At 34.4% G+C, this 21,886-nt stretch overlaps 1 protein-coding gene across 2 annotated transcripts in view; it reads right to left on the bottom strand.

Moving 5' to 3' along the window:
- Window positions 1-1,218: 1,218 nt before the first annotated feature.
- LOC148949322 (ubiquitin carboxyl-terminal hydrolase 48-like) overlaps window positions 1,219-21,886 on the bottom strand; it is a 46,344-nt gene continuing 25,676 nt past the window's right edge. Inside the window, exons 2-9 of one of the 2 annotated variants that reach the window (XM_089092922.1) lie at window positions 21,200-21,310; window positions 19,873-20,073; window positions 18,173-18,313; window positions 16,258-16,437; window positions 12,876-13,124; window positions 9,440-9,597; window positions 3,617-3,715; window positions 1,219-1,305 (exon numbers count right to left, since the gene is read on the bottom strand). In XM_089092922.1, the coding sequence (XP_088949048.1) occupies window positions 1,298-1,305; window positions 3,617-3,715; window positions 9,440-9,597; window positions 12,876-13,124; window positions 16,258-16,437; window positions 18,173-18,313; window positions 19,873-20,073; window positions 21,200-21,306 (1,143 nt within the window). In that variant the 5' untranslated portion in view covers window positions 21,307-21,310 and the 3' untranslated portion in view covers window positions 1,219-1,297. The remainder of the gene's footprint in view (window positions 1,306-3,616; window positions 3,716-9,439; window positions 9,598-12,875; window positions 13,125-16,257; window positions 16,438-18,172; window positions 18,314-19,872; window positions 20,074-21,199; window positions 21,311-21,886) is intronic. The other variant, XM_089092921.1, reaches the window with a different exon arrangement.

The following is a 21,886-nucleotide window of genomic DNA, read 5'->3' as shown; positions in this document are numbered from 1 at the left end:
TGTAAAATGATCTTAATTCCCTTTACCCTCTTCTCCACCATTTCGTTTTGCATCAACTTACTTCAGCTATCTAAAAAAATATTTTATTAATACTCTTTTTTTGCTCCATCTTGCTAGCAAGATGGTATTTATGATCTCCTAAAATTTATATTCCCTGTTTGGTTTCAGAGCTATTAATCAGGAGTTACGCAGAGCTTTATACATACTTGAAGGTTTTGCCTTTTTAATGCAGACTAAACAAAGATATCTTTACATAGGCTTTTTTTTATAACTTTTTCATTACCAAGCTAATTTTACCACTATTATAGGGTTGGAAGGAATGAGCAATATACTTCAAGTTTGAAATCAGATGCAATGATTCTTACTGCTCATTTTCACCCTAGAGACACCAAATTCACACAAGGTCGCTTATGTCAGTTTTATTTTGGCCAGTTTTTATATTATTGCTTACACGACCAGTGAGCTCGAAGAAAACGACAAACGCAAATATGACCAATACGAAAGGTAAAGGGCCAAAATCAGAGAAGTTAAATTACTGTTATTATTTTTATATTACTCCAGCGAGGAAAGGGGCGGGGCCTTTCGGCCAATTTTGGAGCAGGAGTAACTCCCCTTCCTACCCCGCCCCCCCGTCCTTAATTCTTAACTTAGTCTCACCTCTAGGATTGATAAATGTTTTAAAATTCATTTGGAGGAATCATGCTTACAATGAAACAAAAGAGTAAGAAGTTGATGGTTCTTTCCTACTGAATATTGGCATAAGTAACTGGTGCGCAGATACCAGTAGATTTTACCAAACAAACGGAAATGTTAATAACAATTGCTACTCAGCCTAAGTTTCCTTATCTAAAATCAGGGCAATCTCGCTCCCAAAAAGTTTACATCTTTTCATTCAAGAATTTTTACAAAAACCAACTCTTAAGAGAGACAAAAAAAGCTTCGTTAAGGAAAATCCTGCTTTGAAAGCATAGTGCGACTAATTGCCCAAGTCTTTAAAGTTGAATATAATTGGTATTAAGAATATATTAGACCAACACCTTTCAAACTATACCCTATGGTGCCATACTATTAGTATTTACGATTTTAAATGGGAAACACTCACGAAGATTAATTATAAATATATGTAATACTTTAGCCAAGGAGACCCATTTTCAATAGATATTTACTTTTTAAAGGTGAATTCTTCAACATAACACACTACATACCTGCAAAGCGGCGCTCTTGATGCTGCAGTTAAGACGTCACAATGCCCAAATCGGGTAATATCAATACTGAGAAAGACTGGCATACTTAGGGCTCACTGACCTAAACATTTTACAGTCGACTAAAAATTGCTTAGGTCAATGCAGAACTTTTTTTCACAGTAAAGTAGTAAGGAAATAAATCGTAGGATACAATATGTCCCCAGGTTATCAAAATAGTTTATCTAAAAAATATCGAAAACAGAGGAGGAGGTTGAAAAATGGACTTCAAATTTTGAATTGGGGGAGGGGGATTAAGAATTGTTTTCTCCGATTTCCTCTAGGTTTCCCGCTAGGACCACCTATAGAACTAAAGATCTACGCGTAGTAAAGTAACAAGGTAAATTTAAACACACTGTGAGTACCCTGATTATCGAAAAAGCGTATCTGCAATATCCGAAAAGCGACTTGGGGAGCCATTTTACTTCCGGGAGACTCTTCGAAATTTATTTCCATAAGTAATTTTAGATTAAAGACAAAGGCCCTTGAAAACGAGCAGAACTTAAACTGGATAAAGACATTTTCCAAAAGAATTCAGTGATATTAAAACTTGAAACGAGCAGAAATAAAATCATATAATAAATTGAACTTAAAAGAGACAGAAATTACTATGAAGGAACAAATGACTCCTAAAAAAAGAAATCAAAATGAATAACCATTCAAAACTTAAAAATAAGTCCGTAATAGCAAAGTATTTTGAAGGCACCCAGAGACGATGTCGGCTCCCACGAGAGAGATATATTTATTATACAGAAAAACAACATCAGTATTAACAGCCACCGCAAGAAGTAAGAAGCATTCGATGGCCAAACCGGCATTGGAACAAAATTTTAAGATAGCTATTATTATCAGAACGATCGAAGAACTAAAAAATGTACATTCAGGAATGACATGATGCGCTTAAACTAGCTTTATTGAAACAAAGGCCCCGTAGCTATATTTTAGTAAATAGCTGGAATGATATACCTTTTTCGAGTAAAAATAAATTATGCAAAGATTATTGCCCGCACATTTGGAGCTCCAGACCCAAGTCCCCCGTCTTAAATTTGCATATATGGCAGTAATTGTAAGTAACACATCGTAAATACAAAATCTACTTAAGGTTTCTTACAGGTGTAATTTTGAAAGTTGTGTCCAATAATCCAATTCTTCCCCCCCCCCCCTTCACTTCCGTTGAAAACCTTTTACCTTAACTTATTTCTACTCTGAGGTTAGAAATAAGTTACTGAAGATTATGAGTATGGTTTTTGAAAAAAGGGGAAGTACCTAACGATTTTAGGAAAACCTTAATTAAGCCACTTTATAAGAAAGGTGATAAAAGTGAGTGTGGTAATTATCGAGGCAATAGTCTGGTCTCAGTAGGTAGCAAATTACTTAGTTATATGATACTCTTTAGACTGAGAAATGCTGTAGACGAAGTTTTAAGAGAAGAAGAGTGCGGTTTTAGGAAAGGTAGAGGATGTGTCGACCAAATTTTCACTCTTCGGTTAATAATTGAGAAGTGCCTGATCTTTTCCCACTTTCAGACACAAGTCTTTATCTTTGGAACTTTCTTCTTATCGGGTTTATCTAACTCGACAATCAGAATATCCTTCAATAACAGATAGGCACCAAAAATTTCTAGGGGTTAGGGTTCCCCCTTCCCTTCTTTTTCCAACGACTCTCGTGCGGTCAAACAAATATTTAGAGCAGTTTCCCATCTGCTCAGCTTTAAATCATTGTGCGATCTTGTACCTCTTTTAGAGTAAAAATGTTTCATGTTATATCTTATGGAAATCGCTCGCCAAAACTATTCCATATGTGTTTTCTCGTACCTAAAAGGGTCTATGCAGCAATAGTTAGCATTCCTTGATTTAGAGGTCCACATTTTTTTTTTTTTTTTTTTTTTTTTTTTTTTTTTAAGATATAAACCACAGCTAAAATTGAACGGATTAAAATATTAAAGCTAATTAAATTTATAAGTTGCAAGTAAACAAAAAGAACAGATCAGAAAGGGCGAAAAGCATAAACAACAACTTGAACTTAATTTATAAAATGATTTTAACAGCAGGCTTTCTAAAAAAACAAGAAGAGAAAATATATTCAATAAAAAAACAATGGCTTAAAAACATGTACCAATATCTAACATTAGAAAGGCAATTCCAGGGATACTACAACAACCTATAGTAGTCCCACTACCCAAAGCTGCAAGAGGATATAAGGCCTTCTCCATTTCCTAACCAATGATTCACACAATCTGTTCACTCTTATAATTTTTCAGCGTCTCCTTTGTTAACTTTTCCATCGCGTCAAGGCTACCCTATAACTCTTCATCTCCTTAAAATTCCATTGTGATTTAAGACTAAAAATTTAAATTATTAAAAAGTAAAACTCACTGTCATCATTTCCGAATATCAATCTTTTCCCTTCAAGTTTTTGAACAACTTCATCGTCGAACTCATACCAATGTTTACTCTCCTTGTCATAAATATGTGCTAGAAAGCATAAAGAAGAGAAGTAAAAAATAGGTTTAGACAATTTCTAATTAATGGGATCCAGTCCCATACTTAAAATGTTTTGTTCTTCATGGATCTCACCAGTCTAGTCCAGTTTCTACTAAAATACCTATATTTTATAAGAATTAACTAAAAACCAAATATTTACAAAAAAGGCATTTTTCAAAAAACAGCAAAGATCCATATTCAAACCTAAAATAAATAGAAACAAAGTTATATAATAACTCAAACTCAAAACAGAGATTATTATGAATGAATTAATGAAACCTGAAACTAACAGAAATTACCAGACACTGCTACAGATGTATAAGTGAACCCTAAAACGAACAGAAATAAAATGAACAATCAACTCAAACTTAAAACGAACAAAAATTACCACATATAAAGGTAGGGATACCGCCTCCTTAAACCCTCTAAAGGCCAGATTTTACTTTGAGCAGTGTGTTTATATTCGTCCTAACATCATTAACAACACAATTATTAAATCACAAATCTCGTAAACGCTTAGACATGAGAGCTAGCTCAAATAAACAATGTGGCTACCCCCCCCCCCTCACAAACCCCCTCAAAAGCTTGAGTGTTGATAGCGCTTTTCTGAAAACCTCAAGTACTTTGAATGGTGTGGTTTTTATTTATTAAAACACCAACAACAGAAAAGAAAATCACGACCATAATCAAGATTGCATGAAAAGAACATTTTTAGACTAGTTACATTTACGACTTTAACTTTAGATTTACTGTTTCAAATCGCTTTTCTGTTTTTTCCGATTAACTTTAAACTTTCAAGAATCGTTGCCTGGACAAACTGGACCAAATATTCTGTTGGGAGCGAGGAGGGTGTTAGAGAGCTATGAGATTAATAAAAAAAAAAAAAACTTGCTACCCCGGATCAGTTTAAAACTTACAGCCGTAAGTCCTGGAGCCAAGAAGAGCTTAATGCAAATAAAAAAATATTTGGAGCCATGCCCCACCCCACCCCCCCAAAAAAAATAGGGGCCCAAGAAATTTTTTCCGATCGACTGAAAACTTATATCCTCAAGCCCTTGAACCAAAAGGATCCCAATTCACAAGAAAGAAAGAGAAAAAAATAATGGTTTCCAAAAAAAGGCTAAAATTGGCCAAGAAAGTTTTTCTAGGAACAACTTGACACTTACAACCGTGTTTTCCTGGACCGAGAGAGCCCTTATGTAAAAAAAAAAGAGTTGGAGGTACGGGCCCCCACAACTGGAGCCCAATAACGTCTTCTTAGATTGAATTGACGCTTATATCTTAGTCCTTGGGGCAGGGGACCCCAATTTGTAAAAATGAAATAAGAAAACAATAGAGGTTCATCTGAAAATGTGATCCCAAAAAGGGCCAACACACTTTTTTTCTAAACGGCCCGAAATTTAAAACCACAAGTCCTTGGCCAAGTGGACCATATTGTAAAAGAAACCTTTTAGCTTGGAGGTCTCTCAAAATTACTACCAAAAAGGCAATTTTGTTCCAATTGGCTTGCAATTTACATCTGAAATTTCTTGGGTTAAGGGGTCCCCAATTCATTAAAAAATGCTTAAGATTTAGGTTCGTATGAAAATTTAGGCCCAAATAAGGGCAATAAACCTTTTTACTATAAGTCCATGGACAAGTGAACAAGGATGTACAAGAAAAGTACGAAGCAGTGGCCCAAATACAGGCCCCAAAACTTTTTCACCATTGTCTTGAAACTTCCAAGGATATGTAATTGGGCTAAGGGGAGCGAGTATTTTTGCTGGGAGGTGGTGGGTTTTAGTGACCCTAGAAATGGTGAAAAACTCGTCGTCCTTGATCAGTTTGAACCCTACAGCCGCAAATTCTTTGGCCAAGAGGAACCTAGCGTAAAACAAAAATATTTTCGGCCATTGGTGCATCAATTTTCTTTACCTCTCCCACAGTCAACCATTTGGTCCTACCCCATTACGAAAATATTTTCTAAGGATAATTTTATAAATAGAAAATTGCTGGAGGTTCAAAAAAGGAGAATTTTCCAAGGGTTTGAAAGTGCTGCCATATACTTTTACAAGCAATTTCTATGTTGTTATTCCGTTCAATTTGAGATTTTACTTCATTTTTGTGCTTGGGAGTTAGACAAACCATACCGCATGTGCTTCATAAATATCTCGATTCTTTCACGGAAGCGTAAGCATGAGGCAGCTGTCTAAACCATAATTACATAAGCATTCCCAATTTGTATTACAAAAGAGCCAAAGTTGGCCAATGCCCCCCCCCCCTACCCGAGGCCCGTTCTTATGCTAACTTTTTATCAGAAAGGTAACCATATTGCACCATGTTTGATGCGAAGTTTCGAAAGAATTATCAACTGGTATCACTGAAGGACCACAGAGGGCCATTGGCTTTTGACCCCCCCCCCCTCCAACGAAAAACCTCAAAGTCTTTAGCCACAAACTTTAGTAAAAAAAAGAAAGAAAAAGGTAGGTATGCTACAGCTTGTTTTAACCTAAATCATGCAATGATTTTCAGTTAGTGTTATTAGACAACACCAAGTTTGCTGGTGACGTCTTCAATACCTCTCACCCTCTCCCAGCCCCCCTCCAACTTCTTAGTGAACAATTGGCATGTTGGACTTTACTTTAGGATTTTACGTAAACCAGTATTACGCAATTTGTATAATAAGAGAATAAAAGTGGGCAATATCCCTTCTAATTTCGTCTCATCCCTCCTTGCATCAATTTTTAGGTAAGCATGGTGCACATTTTTAAAACAGAATCATCGAAGGAATTCAAGTTTTTACGAATAGAGCACCAAATTAGATCCACGGTCCCTCCCATCTATAATTTCTCTAGCAGAAAGATAGGTATATAACACCATGCCTAAAAAAAAAGTGCAATGATTTTCAATCTGCGTGATTTGAGCCACAAATTAACCATATCCCTTCCAACACCCCCTCCTTCTTCCAGCCAAGTTTTTAGCCGAAAGATAGACATATTGCACCTAGTTTGAAACAGAATCACACAAAAATGTTTAATCCATACTGATTGAGGCACAGACTGATCCCTTAGACCATTCGATTAGACCCTTCTCACCCCTAGCAATGCCCATCTTTTTGTAAAACAGTAGGTGTGTTGCCTCTTAGGAATTCCACAAGGACGTTTGATTTAATGATCGGAGAACTAAAGTGGTACATTTGGCCCTCAACCCCTAGACCCACCCTTCCCACCTCCAACTTTTAAAAGAGAAGGTTAACTTTTAACGAATGTTGCATATTTTTTGAATCGAAAACAAAGGTAAAATGTGTTCATTATCCCTTCTGCATGTTTTTGGCCAGAAATGTGCACTCGCTTTGAATGTTCTGAGCAAGTTGCTCAGAATTTTTGTCAATAGAAGACGAAACCCTTGCATGATTTCAGGCACAAAATGGTTCTCTAGCCCCTCGGAAAAACCTCTCTCTTTACCCAAAGAATTTTATATATATCATCGGAGGTACAAAGTGGGCCTTTGGTCCCTTCAATTCTCCAAGATCAACTATTGACTCAACTTTTCTGTTGAAGTAGGCAGTTTTTCGTTGTTTTTTACTGATCTGTTTGAAATTCATGAGGCAAGTACCTGGGCCAATTGGCATGAGAATGATAATTTTCAGAGGCGTATGTTCTAAGCGGTGGTTTCTGAACTAAGGAAGTAACTATCCATTTTAGAGCATTCCCTTTTGCGTCAGAAGTGCAACAACTTTTTCCTCGATTACAAAAGTAATCGGAATAAGTGACAGTAGGTGCAAAGGCTCGGCTACTAATAAATTTTTTGCTTGGTATTTTCTTCCTAAAAATATTTAGCTTTTAGCCTAAATTAAGAAATCGGGAAATTTGTGCAAAGAAGTGATTCACGACGGAGACTTCACCTTATTGTTTCTTGTAAACGTTTTGGTTGTAAAATGTATTTGAATTTTGTTTTCTGTGGAGCTCTCTGAGAAAAAATGCGGTAATGTAACAATGAACTTTTAATTGCTGTTATAAAATTTTAAAAAATCTCAGATAGGACCGGAATAGCACATAATAATAAGCACTGATCTAATGACGTAATTTTTGCTCGATTTAGTCTTCAATAATAATTCATTCTACGCCCCATACCTTTTCCTGAGGGTCCCGATCTCGACTGGGCTCTTTTTCACTAAGATGCTGAGCTCACCCAGATTGCCCCATTAGAAATTTTGCCTATTGAAATGCTCAAATAGAAAGCCGATAGAGACATCATCTGGCTATTTCACTTCCTGTTTGCAAAAATTGTAAGTGACTCCCATTTTTCACACAATTTTGCCTTCGGTACAAATCGCATCTCACAGAGCTCAAGTATATAACAACAAATATTACAAGCATCAGCCAAAAAATTTTTTCATTTTTTTGTCTTTAAATGTCCAACGTTTCAAAAGCCAAGAAATCCCATTTGACTAAAGCAATTTTTAGTTTTGTTTTGTGTTGTAAGTTTTGTTGAGTAATTTAGCTGAATTTTCTTTTTACTGGTGACAAAACCCGTTCTAGGTAAAAAAAAAAAAAAAAAAAAAAAAAAAAAAAAAAAAAAAAAAACGAACATGGTAATTTAATTGACAAGCCTTAGCGATTACCTATTTATTCGAAACAATGTACTACTAACACAACAAACTCGTCTCAGCATTAACCCCCCTGATGCACGGGCGAAGACTTCCTCATCCCAATCTGCTAAAGGTTATTCCTTCGATCACCTTCCAAGTAATTCCAAAAGAGCTCAAGTTACTTTTCATGATCTTATCCCAGTCTAATTTAAGATACCTAATCTATAGGATATTGCCCCTTGTGCTAACCACTTCTTACAGTCTATTCAGCAAAAGTACTCTTTGAAAAATATTATTGTCTATTCATAGGACAGAACCAAGTCCCCTAATTCTATCTTCAACAAATCACATGCTGAATCAGATCAACCCATTTCCATCACAAAGATAATTTTTATTGTTCTTAAAATTCCAATGTGACGGTTTTTCATACTTTGTGACGCAGGAAATGAAGCAAATAGGCCATCAATACATATACATATCAATACAGTGTTAGATGACCTGCTAGATGACTAATTAGCTGTACAAATACTTCTTATGCAAAACTAAATCCCGAAACTAGTCCCAACTTTTCCACAACTGGCACTGATCGTGTCTAGAATTACCTTTACAAAACAAAACACACAAGCATAAAAACACTAATATTGTTGTCTTTTCCCTTAATCCATCTACAAGCGTAAAGTCTGCTACCCAATACCATTCAAGGGCCAAAAACTACCCAACACTGTTCAAAGCCCTCTAGCTAGGTGACTAATTATTTGTACCACTACTTCTCATACTAAAACAATACAAGAAGCACCCCTTCCCCAGATTATAAGACATAAAAGAAACGGTCTTTATTTTAATTTTTGAGGAAACAATAGCAGTCAGTAAAAATGACCAGTAAGCCAGTAAAACACCCCCCCCCCAACGAAAAACAAAAGATTATATAGTAATGTCCCTGGTAGTACCTCACCAAAAAGCTCCGATTTTTAGAAAAAAAATGAACCCACATGACTTGCGATTGAATATGGTCAATCGCAAGAAAACTGACAACACCCTCAGGTAGGTTATTTTTTTGTACGTGAACAATTGAACCTCCAAAGTAAATAAATACATCTTTACACTTTAAAAGGGATATTTAAAGAAAGTGTTGAAAAGCAACAAACCTATATAATGACCAGAGTAGGCACTTGATCCTTGGTGCATAAGAACACCTCTCAACTCGTATGTAAGAGGATCCGAGGAACTTTCCAGAAAATGAGTCATATCCATAGTGTCTGGAAACTGGAAGGACGTATGCACTTTCTTCTTATGACCAGCATTTCTGCAATTTGACAACAACTTTTGACATTAAAACTGTAAAAGACATCCTTCTTTCGATACAATTTTCACTTGAATCACAGTGTAGATGATAAAAATAATTTAAGTAACAAACAAAAATGAAGCATTTATCACATCAGGATTTTGAAATTGTGTACAAATAATATAGATAATTTCGGAGACCACATTGCCTTTCCATGACGATAAAATAAAAGTTCAAAATAGGGATAAAATCCTTTTTAATAGACAGTGTATAGAAAATTCACAAAAAATACCAGATGTTTCGGTTTATATGGACTTCCCAAAATTCATAAGCCTAACCTACAACTACGACCAATTGTGTCAAGTACCAGGTCACCAACAACTGTTTTGAGCAAGTGGTTAGTTTCAATCTGTAAACCACTTTTGTCTACACAAATTTCGTATATTAAGAATTCTTCGAATTTGGTTGAAAAACTGATAAAAGTAGAAATTTCTTCAAGTTCTTTGCTTTCAAGCTTCGACATTATATCAATGTACACAAATATTGATGTAGAAGCAGCCGAAACTCTTCTAGAAGGAAAGCTGTTAAGAAATTTGGATTTGATTAGTGGCAAAACAGATTTGGAAGTTTCTGTAATTATGTATTTAGTAAGGTTGTGCAATAAGTTTTCTTATTTTTTTCAATTCAGAGGGGAGTATTTCGAACAAATAAATGGTTTACCTATGGGGGCCCCTTTATCCCCTTTATTAGCTAATATTTTTGTGGAGAATATTGAAACAATTGCGTTGGATTCATATTTTTTAAAACATATTTTCTGGGGCCGGTATATGGATGACATTATTTCAGTATGGGATTATGGGGAGGAGGAAATAAAAGGATTTTGGAACATTTTTTGGGGAAGAACAATTGGTTGGGGGGGGGATTTAAAGTTTACTGTTGAATTGGAAGAGAATGGGAAACTTCCTTTCCTTGATGTTTTTCTTTTGAAAAATCAAAATAGTCTGGATTTAAAAATTTACAGAAAACCAACAAATAACAATAGACTTTTGTCTTATAGTTCCGTTCACGCTCGCCAAGTAAAAATTGGTTTGATCATTTTTTTTTAACTGACCGTGTCTTTAGTATTTGCTCTCCAAAATTTTTTGAGGAGAAGATGTCTTTTCTAAGGAAAATACTAATAAGCAACATGTATCCAGAATGGTTAATTAACCAGACTTTTTCAAAAAGAAGAAAAAGGTTTCTAGAGATTTCTAAGGAAGTCTTGGAGACAACTCGGGAGAAGGATTTTTTTTGTTCCTTACCATATCTACCCGGGCTAAGTTAAAAACTTAAAAGAATTTTACAAAGCATTGGTTTAAGGGTAGTTTTAAACAGTAATAATATTTTGGGTAGTTTTCTAAATTTTGGGAAGGAACTAATCTTATTAGGGCAACAAGATAGGATATATTAGATGCCTAGTACGTGAGGAAGCTCATATGTAGGACGTACTAACCAGAATTGGGAAATTATATTGTTACCGGATAAAAATTCTATTTCTTCGGCTGTGAAGCAAGGTTCTATGTCTGGAGAATTTACTTCAGCCATTTCGGAACACATTTTAAATTTTCTAGACCATTTTATTTTGCTCGAGAATGTCTCTTTGATTTCTAGGGATCGGGGTATCAAGAATATATATTATATTCTTATTCAAGAATATTGTTTTGAATCAGGATACAGGTGAATTTGGGCTGAACTCTATCTATGATAATTTATTAAAATCTGACAGAGTAAAGTTCAATTCACCCAATGTAGTTGACCTTTGTCCAAATGTTATATCATTGAACGCTAATGAACCGAATCCAAGAAGGTCAAAGAGGCTAGCTTCCGCCTTTGCTTTGAAAAGAATTAGAAATTTAAATAATATGTAGATTTATTTGATTTCGTATATAAACTTTTGTTTTAAATTGTTTTATTTTAGTTTTACTCTCTCTTCTTTCCTCCGTCACCATAAACATTCTGGGCTATTTTACTCTCTAAAAGATGGACATTTGCCATCGGTCATGAAAACCTGCTATAAAAATTTTAAGTAGCATCCCAACAACCATCCTGAATTTAGTTTCCTCGATGCCAAAGTTTCGAATCTGAAAGCTGTCTTCCCGTAAAGAGAAAACTACCATTTCCCTAGTATAGTTTCAATACATATTCAAACACCGGGCTCCCATTCCTTGTAGATTTAGATATCTTTGTTCACTTGACCTATTTGGCCCTCGTGTCTTCTATAAGAGCAGCAACGATGCAAGTGTAGAACGAATCCATTCAAAAGAAGTCTTCGAAGTTGTTTAATTTCAAAAGAATCATCTTTAAAGTTGGTAAAACTTCTTACTCCAACCTCCTCAGAAAAGTTAAACTTGGCATTTTAAATAAGTTATTTAGAAAAAAAAACGCTGTCGAAAAAATATGTTTTTTGAAGAACAGTAGAGAGGAAATTAAAACCTAAAACGAGCAGAAATAAAGTCATAGAATAATTCAAACTTATAAAGAACAGAAACCACTATTCAGGTATTAATGAAACCAAAAAGGAAAAGATAGTAAAGTGAACATTCACATCATACATAAGGGTAACTATGGATGAATAGATGAATTCTAAAACAAACAGAAATGAAAACGAATAATCTATTTTTGGTCTTTTATAAGGCTTAAATATAAGGGCATCTTAATCCTGTACTTTATTAAAAGAGCCTTTTAATGCTCTATTTTTTGTGACTGTTGGTTTATTCGAATAAATCAAGCCAAGTTCATTGATAAAAATCAATTCTTGTTTAGTGTCTACTAAATCTCTCTTGTTTAGGGGGTCCTCCTGATCTACCCTGAAGAATAATAAAGGAATAATAAATAAAATATAAAATAAATAAATAAATTAATAAATAATAAATAAATAAATATAAATATAAATTAAATATAGATATAAAAAATATAAATATAAATTGGAAATAAATAAGTAAATAAATATAAAATAATAAATAAATAAAATATAAAATAATAAGAAAGAATAAAAAAAAAAGAAAGAATAAAAAGACACAATTTAAGTAAATACCGTGGCATAAGTACTACTGATGCTAGGCTTTATTCTTCTTTCTTTGGATCTCCTTATCTAAAGGTCTTGGTTCTACTCACTTATACTCGAAATAGAGACACTGTTGGTCTTGCATGGTTATAAACCTGAATTAAGTCACAAACCTTATTCTAAAGCTTAAAACACGATTTATCGGAATGCTGAAATATTCTTTTTTTTTTGATGCACCAAAAACAAAATAACTTACCGATCATAAACAAAACGTATAACTTGAAAATTCAATATCGGAGGGAGTTCAACAAGTCGAATCCTACGAACTGCATTTTGGAAAGAGCAGCAAATGCAACACAGATATTGATTTTCTCCTTCCAGAACTTCCTCTCCAAGGAGTTCACCAAGACTCTCTTCGAAAGTTCGACGGCTAGAGCCTCCAACATTCAAATCCAACTCGGAAAAAGGAGTGTTCGAGCAGGATTCGGATTTACAACTTAGACACCTAAAAGATTAGTGTTATAAAACATCGCCACCGACTCCGCAATCACTAATGAATGGCAACAAAAATCCATGGCCTCCAGATGGGAAAATATTTGCATCAATACCAAAGAGCATTGGTATCGCATCATCCGTAGCGTCTTGTTAGCTGAATATTTATTTGATGCCTTGTGAGTATTTTACTGGTAAAGTAAATTAATTTTGTTCTGAAACTTGATAGACAATTTACCATTTCAATTTTGTTTTTTGACGTCATTTTCACGAGCAGTGGATCCGTGCCATAAAGTCAATAAGTTAACATAATTCAGTTGATTTGACGAATTTATCAAATCCACCCATTCTCTTAATAATAATCAAGTATGAGATGATTTCTTTCTTTACTAGAATATGCAAAACTTTCCGTTTAATCTTTCTTTTTTTTGTATTAAGATAACAAGGTGTTTCAAATTGTGAATATTACTTCCGAAAACTAACCTCGAGTTAATTGGGTTGCGGAGCAACCCTCCGCAATCAGCAGTCTGTTTTTTTTTCTAGTGATCAGCAGTGTGTAGCTCGAAAGTGTTACGAGATATAAACTCAAAATCTTTCAGAAAAGTTTCAGTGAAGATTGTGAAATTGCCAGCAGTTTTCCAGAAAAATAATACAAACTATTTTTTCCCTTAAATTATTTGATGTCAAAACAAAAATGTCCTAGTTGGGAAAGTAAACATCCTCAGAACAATTTTATGTCGTACTTTTGCAAAACATTAGTATTATCTCTCTGAGAAACGGAGAACAAAATTCCATATCCCTTCTATATTTCTTGGACATAGTTCTGATGCCAAATTCCAATTTTTTGGGTTGCTTCTGAAATTTTTGGTTCAATATCTCTAGTATTTTATTCGAGAAGTAATATGAAAAGCACACAAGAAGACATGAACTGCCATATAAACAAAAATGCTTCGTTCATTCAGAAATAATTCCCAAAGATGTGATGACTCATCAAATATTTTGATATCCTAGAGGTAACTTTTTTTTAGACAGAGAAAAAAAAAATGTCAACGCAGATAGATAGATCTTGATCTTCTAAGACCTGAAATTGAAATAGGTGTCCTAAAGATAAGTCTTTTCAGAGACTTTTTCTACTTTGAAGTTTGGATTCTGCAAATTCCTGCATGTTGTCGAAGTAAAATACCCTAGCTTAAAAGATTAGCATTTTAGAGATCAAATAACTTTGAATGATGATAGAGATGTCGATGTTTATTATATTTTCGATGCTTAATGCCATTAAAAGAAGCAAGAAGACATGGTTTCTTCTATACCCGAAAGTCAACCGTACAGTACGAAATAGAAGTTTACACAATGATCTGTTTCACGGATGTTCATAATCCGCACTAAATAGTACAGAGTCTTAATACAAAAAAAAAAAAAAATAATGCGGATACAGAGTTTGACAACTACTACGTACACACAGAGCCCATTTTAAAAGTTCTCTAATTACGCGGTGATTTTAAAAATAACAATATACAATAACCATGACGCATCTGCAAACATGACACGGGAGCATTAACATTTGTTACCTGTGAGATATAGTTGCATGTATTGCTCCACAACTGTGACCCCTGGATATCAGGTGCAGCAATACTCCATGAGGCTTTGGAATCAGAAGTCTAGTTATCTACTGGTATTAATATTAATTCCTTTGTATTCAAATTATTCATATATTTGACATTTTATTTGAAGCTGACACTTTTCCGGCTGAACAGTAACTTTTTATTTTGAAATTTTGACAACGGTTTCAACAATAGAAATATATAGCAAAGTGAAGACAATAATGCCACCTTTCTCCATTAATGAGTTTTCTCATGATGTCATATCCTCTTCAGGCAAATTTAAAATAAATTTTTTATATAGAAGCAGTTGTGCCTGTCCCATCTCCTACGAAAAACAAAGGAATTTTGGTCAACAGGCTTTTTTCAAGAATTTATACACAAAACGAGCACTGCCACATCAACAGTCATAACTGAGTATGATGCTGATACATATAATTAGTATAAAAACCTTCACAACAGTACTAAGGATGGATATAAAGAGTCTGTCAAAACAGGATTACGAATCTGAATTCCACAATCGGTATTTAGGTCATCGATTTGAGTCCTACTCTTGGCAGATTTCGAACAAAACTTATCCCCCTCCCCCACCACACCACTGCTTTAAGTATAGAAAAGTTGCAAAATACATCTCAAAACAGAAAAAAATCTCTTGCAATGGCATAAAGGAGGTTTCTCAACAGTCATTCAAGTAACAAAATTTGTTGATTTTGTGGTAAGAGAAAAAATGTCAAGAATTTTTTGCTGATTTTTCTACTCTATACTTGTTAGCCGAAATTTCAACAGAAATCCTTATAATAAATTATACTAAAGGTAGATCAAGAGCATTTATTTGAAACCAGGGAGAGAGAGCCCCATTGGGAACACATAACCGGCCTAAGGGACAACCGCCTTATTAAGCGGTCAATAAAAGTTGTACAGTGAATTAACTTATTTCTTTTTGTTTCGTTTTTTTTTCAAATTCCTCCTGTAAACAAACAACAAGTACACATGGCTGGAAGATCACCTGAGCATAAAACAAATATCAACAATCAATCCAAACAAAAATCTCATGCGTTTATCCAACATCCGTGTTTTTTTAGAAAATCCCACGTGAACTGTAAGGGCTAATTTTAGGCTCTATACATATTATGTGCTTTTTGGCGATTAAAGACAGTCTCAATATATTGATAGAACAGCTCAGACATGATGAAGTTATTATCATGATGTAGACGACTGGGGAGATCCCTCAGGATAGAGAGGAGCTACGCTGACAATTTAAGTTATTATAACCAAAGCTGTATTGAAATTTGGTTATGCTGATTGGATGTTCCTTTACCAATTGTTTTTAATGTTCAGTTTTATTGCTTCCTTTATTGCAATGGACCTGGATGTGCTGTTTTTGCTGTTTTTAAATTTGCTGTTTTTAATACCATATCATTGCATAGAAAGCATTTACTTAAATTATCTTGCCACAATTTTTACTGATTTTTTTTTAGTTATGGATAGGTAGTTAATTTTCTAAACTTACAAAAGTTACTGCAAATAATAACAATGCTAAAATATTACGTGGTAACATATTCATAAGTTCCTTGAAGTTTTCTCTTGAAGGAATTCACGTAAGAGTTTGACTGCTGACTAAAATTCTCCTCAAGCATAGTAACAAATAACTTCGAAAATTCTTGAGCATCCTGCTGAATGCTTGAATCTAAACCCAAACTAGAGACAAACATCGTAGTATCGACGATCCTGAAAAACAATTTCAAAGTGAACTTAGTAAAATAAACAACTGAAAAACGGTAACCTAGATATGTTTAAATTTACACTAACTGCAAGTATAACACAGAAATCTATCGGCGTCATCAGGATCTTGAAAATGACAGAGAACATCGTACCTTTAAACTAATTTGTGAATATAATTAAGAGCCGCCAGAACCTAAGAAGAAAGAACGAGAAACATTTTTTCGATCAAATTAAATTTTCAAGTCAACGGATATCTAAGCAAGTGTGTATGAAATGAACACAACATAGCTACTAGACTAATCCTTGCACATCTTGGAATAAGACAAAGGTGAATTACCTAAATCCATCTCGGGGCAAAGAACATGAATACCCTTTTCTTCGACTAATTGTTTTAGATTTAAACTCTTTTCAGGGTTTATTCAGCCAATTATTTATCACTCTTATACTTTCCTTAAAAATATATAAATTCCGCAAAAATGATAACTTTTGCATTCACTTGGCTAGATCTTTTAGGTTTTGGAAGCCTGGTCATACTGCGATTTTTGCACACCGGCAGTCTCACTTGCATAATTTTTCAGATTGTATGGCAGTTGGCTCAAAAAATATTACTCATTATAATAGGTAGAACCCACAATTTTTTGAAAAGAAATGGGTGCGAGCTAGAAAACTCAGCACATTTGATGCATAAATTTTAGCCCAAAATACCACTTGAACAGCAAGCAAGTACACATTAAATTCAGCGAGAGCCATGCTTAATGGAACTGCCCGGAATATTGTAACTTGAAAATGGCTCTTTAGATTCCTTGCTATATTATCGATTAATAATTTGCACTTCAAGATAAGTTTATAGTTATCTGTTTACTAAAATTACCCTGGATCATACCTTACAGGCACTCAGGTTACCAAGAAAGGCCTCCAGTTATTCCTCCAATTGGTTACTGCTAAGATACCCTCTCATTGTGACTGGAAGGTGATGTGGAGGTTTCCCAAATTAGCATGGTAGGAGCACCTGGGGGGGGGGGGGGTCTCCGTTTACCTCTGCGAAATGACTCCAGTGGTTGACAATGTAGTGGTTGACTGTGGTCATCCATCCTTAAACCAAAGTGCCGGTGAATTCTTGCGACATTTTTCACGAGAAATTAGCCTGTTTTCTCACTTTTTTTTTTTTTTTTTTTTTTTTTTTTTTTTTTTTTTTTTTTTTTTGTGTCCTTTGCAGCCAGTGAATATTCAAGACTCTTCGCAGCAAAATCCATGTCCTGGTTCAGATACTAAGTTACACCTGCATAAGTTGAGCTGGTACAACGTTCTGGCTGAAAAGACGGAGTCTCAATCATAGCAAGAAGCTCTGTTACCTCCAGACTCTGCGGAGTCCATTAGAAACTTCAGTTTCTTGCTCATCTCCTCCGAGTCCTTCTTTCGATGTTGTCCAGTGTTCCGGATGATGCTGTGAAACTATTTGAAGCGGACTAATCTCTCTATATTCTGATCTCCGTATGTCATACTGTGAGTGGTGAATAACATGAAAAGGGTACCCAAGGATAGCATGCGGTCTACACGTTTTACATGCCAAAACTAAAAGAACCAAGCCATCGTCTGAGACACGATTCGTCCAATACCACCAACTAAAACGTAACACAATCTTATTATAAGTCCTACAAACTTATTAGAAACCCATGGTAAATATTTACAAATAAGTCCGCTATCTAAACATTGGCGTGAAAGACGTATAGGACCAGCTTACTTTTTACGGCCAAATTGAAGGGAAGCAAATATCTTCTGGAGATGGCCAAGGGGACTCACTGGACTATATTCACTGGTTCCTAATGTTTCATTGGCTTTTTCCTGTGGATCTTCATATGCATTCCATTTATATACAGCATTCCTTAAGAGAAAACAAAAGGAGAACATGAAATTACAAAATTTACTTATGTTAATCTGGTAAAATGCTACAAGAAGTGCTGTCCAGAACTTCTTAAATTAGTACAACAAAAAAGAACATACACAAATTAGGTTTTTACTTCATAGTACCACAAACCACTAGTAAAATTGAAAGGATGTTGCAATGATCCCAAGATTGAATCTTATTGCTCATTGAATCTGTCAGAGTTCTTAAACCAATTTTTTTATATATTTTGTTCTCAAAACATATTTTCGTTGATTATAATCAATTTATTTATCATTCATTAATTTATTATCAATATAAATAATTATTTACTTTTTAACATAAATGTATTCAACTATGTTCTTTCAGGTGTAGAATACAACCGAAGAAATATTAAATATAAATTTTTTTGTATGTCATCAAGGGATGGTTAATTTGAAAAAAAAAAAAAAAACTTTTTTGCCAAAATAGAACTAGTCAGAAGAAAAGGGAGTATAAAACATACAGTGGTAAACCCTTTTCATGCTATAAAAAAAATATAAACCAAAACCTGCTTAGGTTTACTCTAAACTGCAACAGCCTATTGCTTTCTGCAAAGGGAAATTGGAGCTAATTAAAAATTTCAAGTATTTCAAAATGCTTAAGAGAAAAATGTCAAAATATATATCGAAAACCAAAATATCTATATGTTAAGGTTCCTATTATTAATTTATTACAAGTGATATTTAGTCCAGATAAAATGTGTTGGAAGCAATAGGCCTTGAGCAGGAGCGTCAATTGGGGGAGAAAGTGGGTTAGGGAATTTGCTTTTCGTCGATGGATTTTGAAACTACTCCTTTTGGATTTTTATTGAATAAAAAACTCCCGCTTTAGACTTTTAAATCACAATTGCCCCCTCCCCACACACACAAACACACAAATACTACATTTTCTTGAATTGACGCCACTGGCATTGGGAACAAAGAATAGTTTATGTACCTAAGAAGAAGCACTTGCAGTTTCTTTTTAGTTCAACTGCAGTCAGAAGGTTACATAATTGTAAATGCCCTATACTGCAAAGATAAGGTATTGAGCAGTTTCTTGGTCTTTAAGTCTTTGTTTTTTTAACTTATGGGCTTTTACCCTACTCTCTTGTCGTTTTCGCTTCGGTGTACTATTTTCGTCGTCGTTTTCTCCTGTCTCTTTTAGCAGAGAGAACAGGCAATGAACATTGGTGAAAAACATCAGTCGTTATTGGCCCTATTCAGTTGATTTGATTGAAAACTCTTATATTATTGCTATTCATCAAATTTCTCAAACAAGATTTACAGATCAGGTAAAGCACTAAAGGCAAAGATTTGTGAGATTAAATACTGACGGAGCAATGCTGACAAATGGTGACCGTGCAACATCAGCGGCATAAATACGATTGAAAACACTTAGTGTATCACGAATATGGCATGTTAGTAGAGTTCATAATTTAGTATTGGTGATGCTCTAGTCGAGCCCCATTTCCAATGGTAGAACTTGCAGCATATTCATTTGGCTTTGGTATATAATTTAAGTTGTCCGAAGCTTACCTAAATTCTAGATTATGAAACCACAGTTGAAGCAGACTATTTACATAGCATGTTGCACCAAGATTGGTTAATCCTGGGTGTTCGTTTGACTCCCTTTCAATGCCTTGTAATAGCTGATCAGGTCCTTGAGCTCCACCATTAAGCCACTTCTTTTCCCCAAGATTTATCAAACACAATGGATTGTTTCGACAGTTAGTTTTCCTAAAAAAGATACAAAGACGTAATGAAACCCAATTCTCTACCAGACAAATATGCAGGGAGAGAAGGGTGTGACTTTGGTCCCGTGCCTTCCGTAAATCCCAGGATCCTTAGAGCATTTCCAATTAAAACGTATGTGTTTCTAAATACTTCACCTGGTTATTGGCTTTTGCTAAGTTTTTAGAAAACAGTTTTTATATCCAAATAAAAGTAAAGAGTAGACACCATTTTAAAACATTAAAGCTCAAAACGGACAGAAATTATCCTGTTTATAAGAGGGATGCTGCCACTCTCAACCCGCCAACTTTACACATACGATTTAACTACCACTTACCTGAAAGCACTATAGAGCTAAAACCATAACCAACTGATGACTAAACATTAGAGCGTAAAGAGCAGGGGTGGTAGCCCCCTCAAATACACGATAAATTCTGTCATCTGTAATTTTAAAGTCACTCCTTACTTTTATTCTAAAACAAATTGTATTTTCAACTTAGTTTATTTTCATTTTTAGTATACCATTCAGGCCTATCCAAGATGTCCTAGTTTTATCTTTTTAGATAAAATTCATCACATTTAAAAGTAAAAATACACAAGTGACTTCTTACACGATAATCATTGGCACTTTTTAGTTAGGCTAGCTTTTACCTTATAAATTGTTTCATAAATCTTGGAAACTTAGATTCAAGAAAATCGGTTATTTTGGAAATTTCCCTTGAAACTATAATGCTCAAATTAAAAACATATTTAATGATTTGGTTTGAGAAAAATGTTAATGTCCTTCATCATAATTTACACAGATTAATGAAGATGCACTTGAAGCTGTAATTATGTTTTTAATTAAAAAAATTATTCTTAACATCACTTCAAAACTTCAAGACATTAATTTTTTATGCTTTGAAAAAACTAAAATGTCTTAAAAAACTAAAAACAACTGGCAGTTTAGTGCAATGTCTTTTTTGGTTGTGAAGAAATGTGAACTGAACTGAGTGCTGCGTTTATGACACAAAATAGCATTATTCAAGAGTGTAATATTCATGTGCAATACCAGTGGTTACCAAAATAATCAAAAAGATCAAAGAAAACATGCTAAGTATACAAGAAAAAAGTAAAATAACACTAAAATTACTTTGATTTGCATGTTTTTGTAGTACATGGGGGTCCTTTTATATTGTAAGCTTCTTTTATGTCAATTTCAGATTCGTCAATTTGAATTGATGCCATGGCTTCCATCATATGCCTGAAAAGAAGGATAAGTCACAACAGATGCTGAACTTGTTTCGGGATACCATGTCTTCTCTTTAGAAAACACAAAAAGTCAAGTTTTTGCTGGAGATTCCCACTTTCTCAAGGGTTGAAGCAGCTCTTTTGACTAGTCATGGTAAGCATAGACCACTCTCCCTCTGCTAGACAGTAAACAAAGAAGAAGTGGTACACTGTTAAGAAATGAAACTGAAAGAAAGTAGAACTGCAAAGCAAAACATTGAAACATATTCAATACAGTCAGTTGCTTAAATTCAAGTTTCTTAGTTTTTTCATTTTAGGACGAAATAGGAACTTAAGTTACAGTCTTTCATATGCATATTTCTCGAATTTTCACAGAGGTAAACCACATCTTCAGCAACATCAGGGTTGCCCATGCTATTTGATGAGTCGCTCCATGTTTTGTAAAACTATTCCTAATTGTTTCAATTGACATGCCTGAAGCTGAACTTCAGAATATTAGCTGGTATGCATATCTAACATAACAGGCAAAACTAAAACTCAGCTTTATATCCTTAATGCACTCTTATTAGCCCAGAATATTTACAGTTGT

The sequence above is a fragment of the Artemia sp. Qi Xiang Cuo genome, chromosome 8, assembly GCF_049724085.1.
Source record: "Artemia sp. Qi Xiang Cuo chromosome 8, ASM4972408v1, whole genome shotgun sequence".
NCBI lineage: Eukaryota > Metazoa > Arthropoda > Branchiopoda > Anostraca > Artemiidae > Artemia > Artemia sp. Qi Xiang Cuo.
The sequence above is the reverse complement of the archived record's forward strand: the minus strand, read 5'-3'. Positions and strand labels throughout refer to the sequence as shown.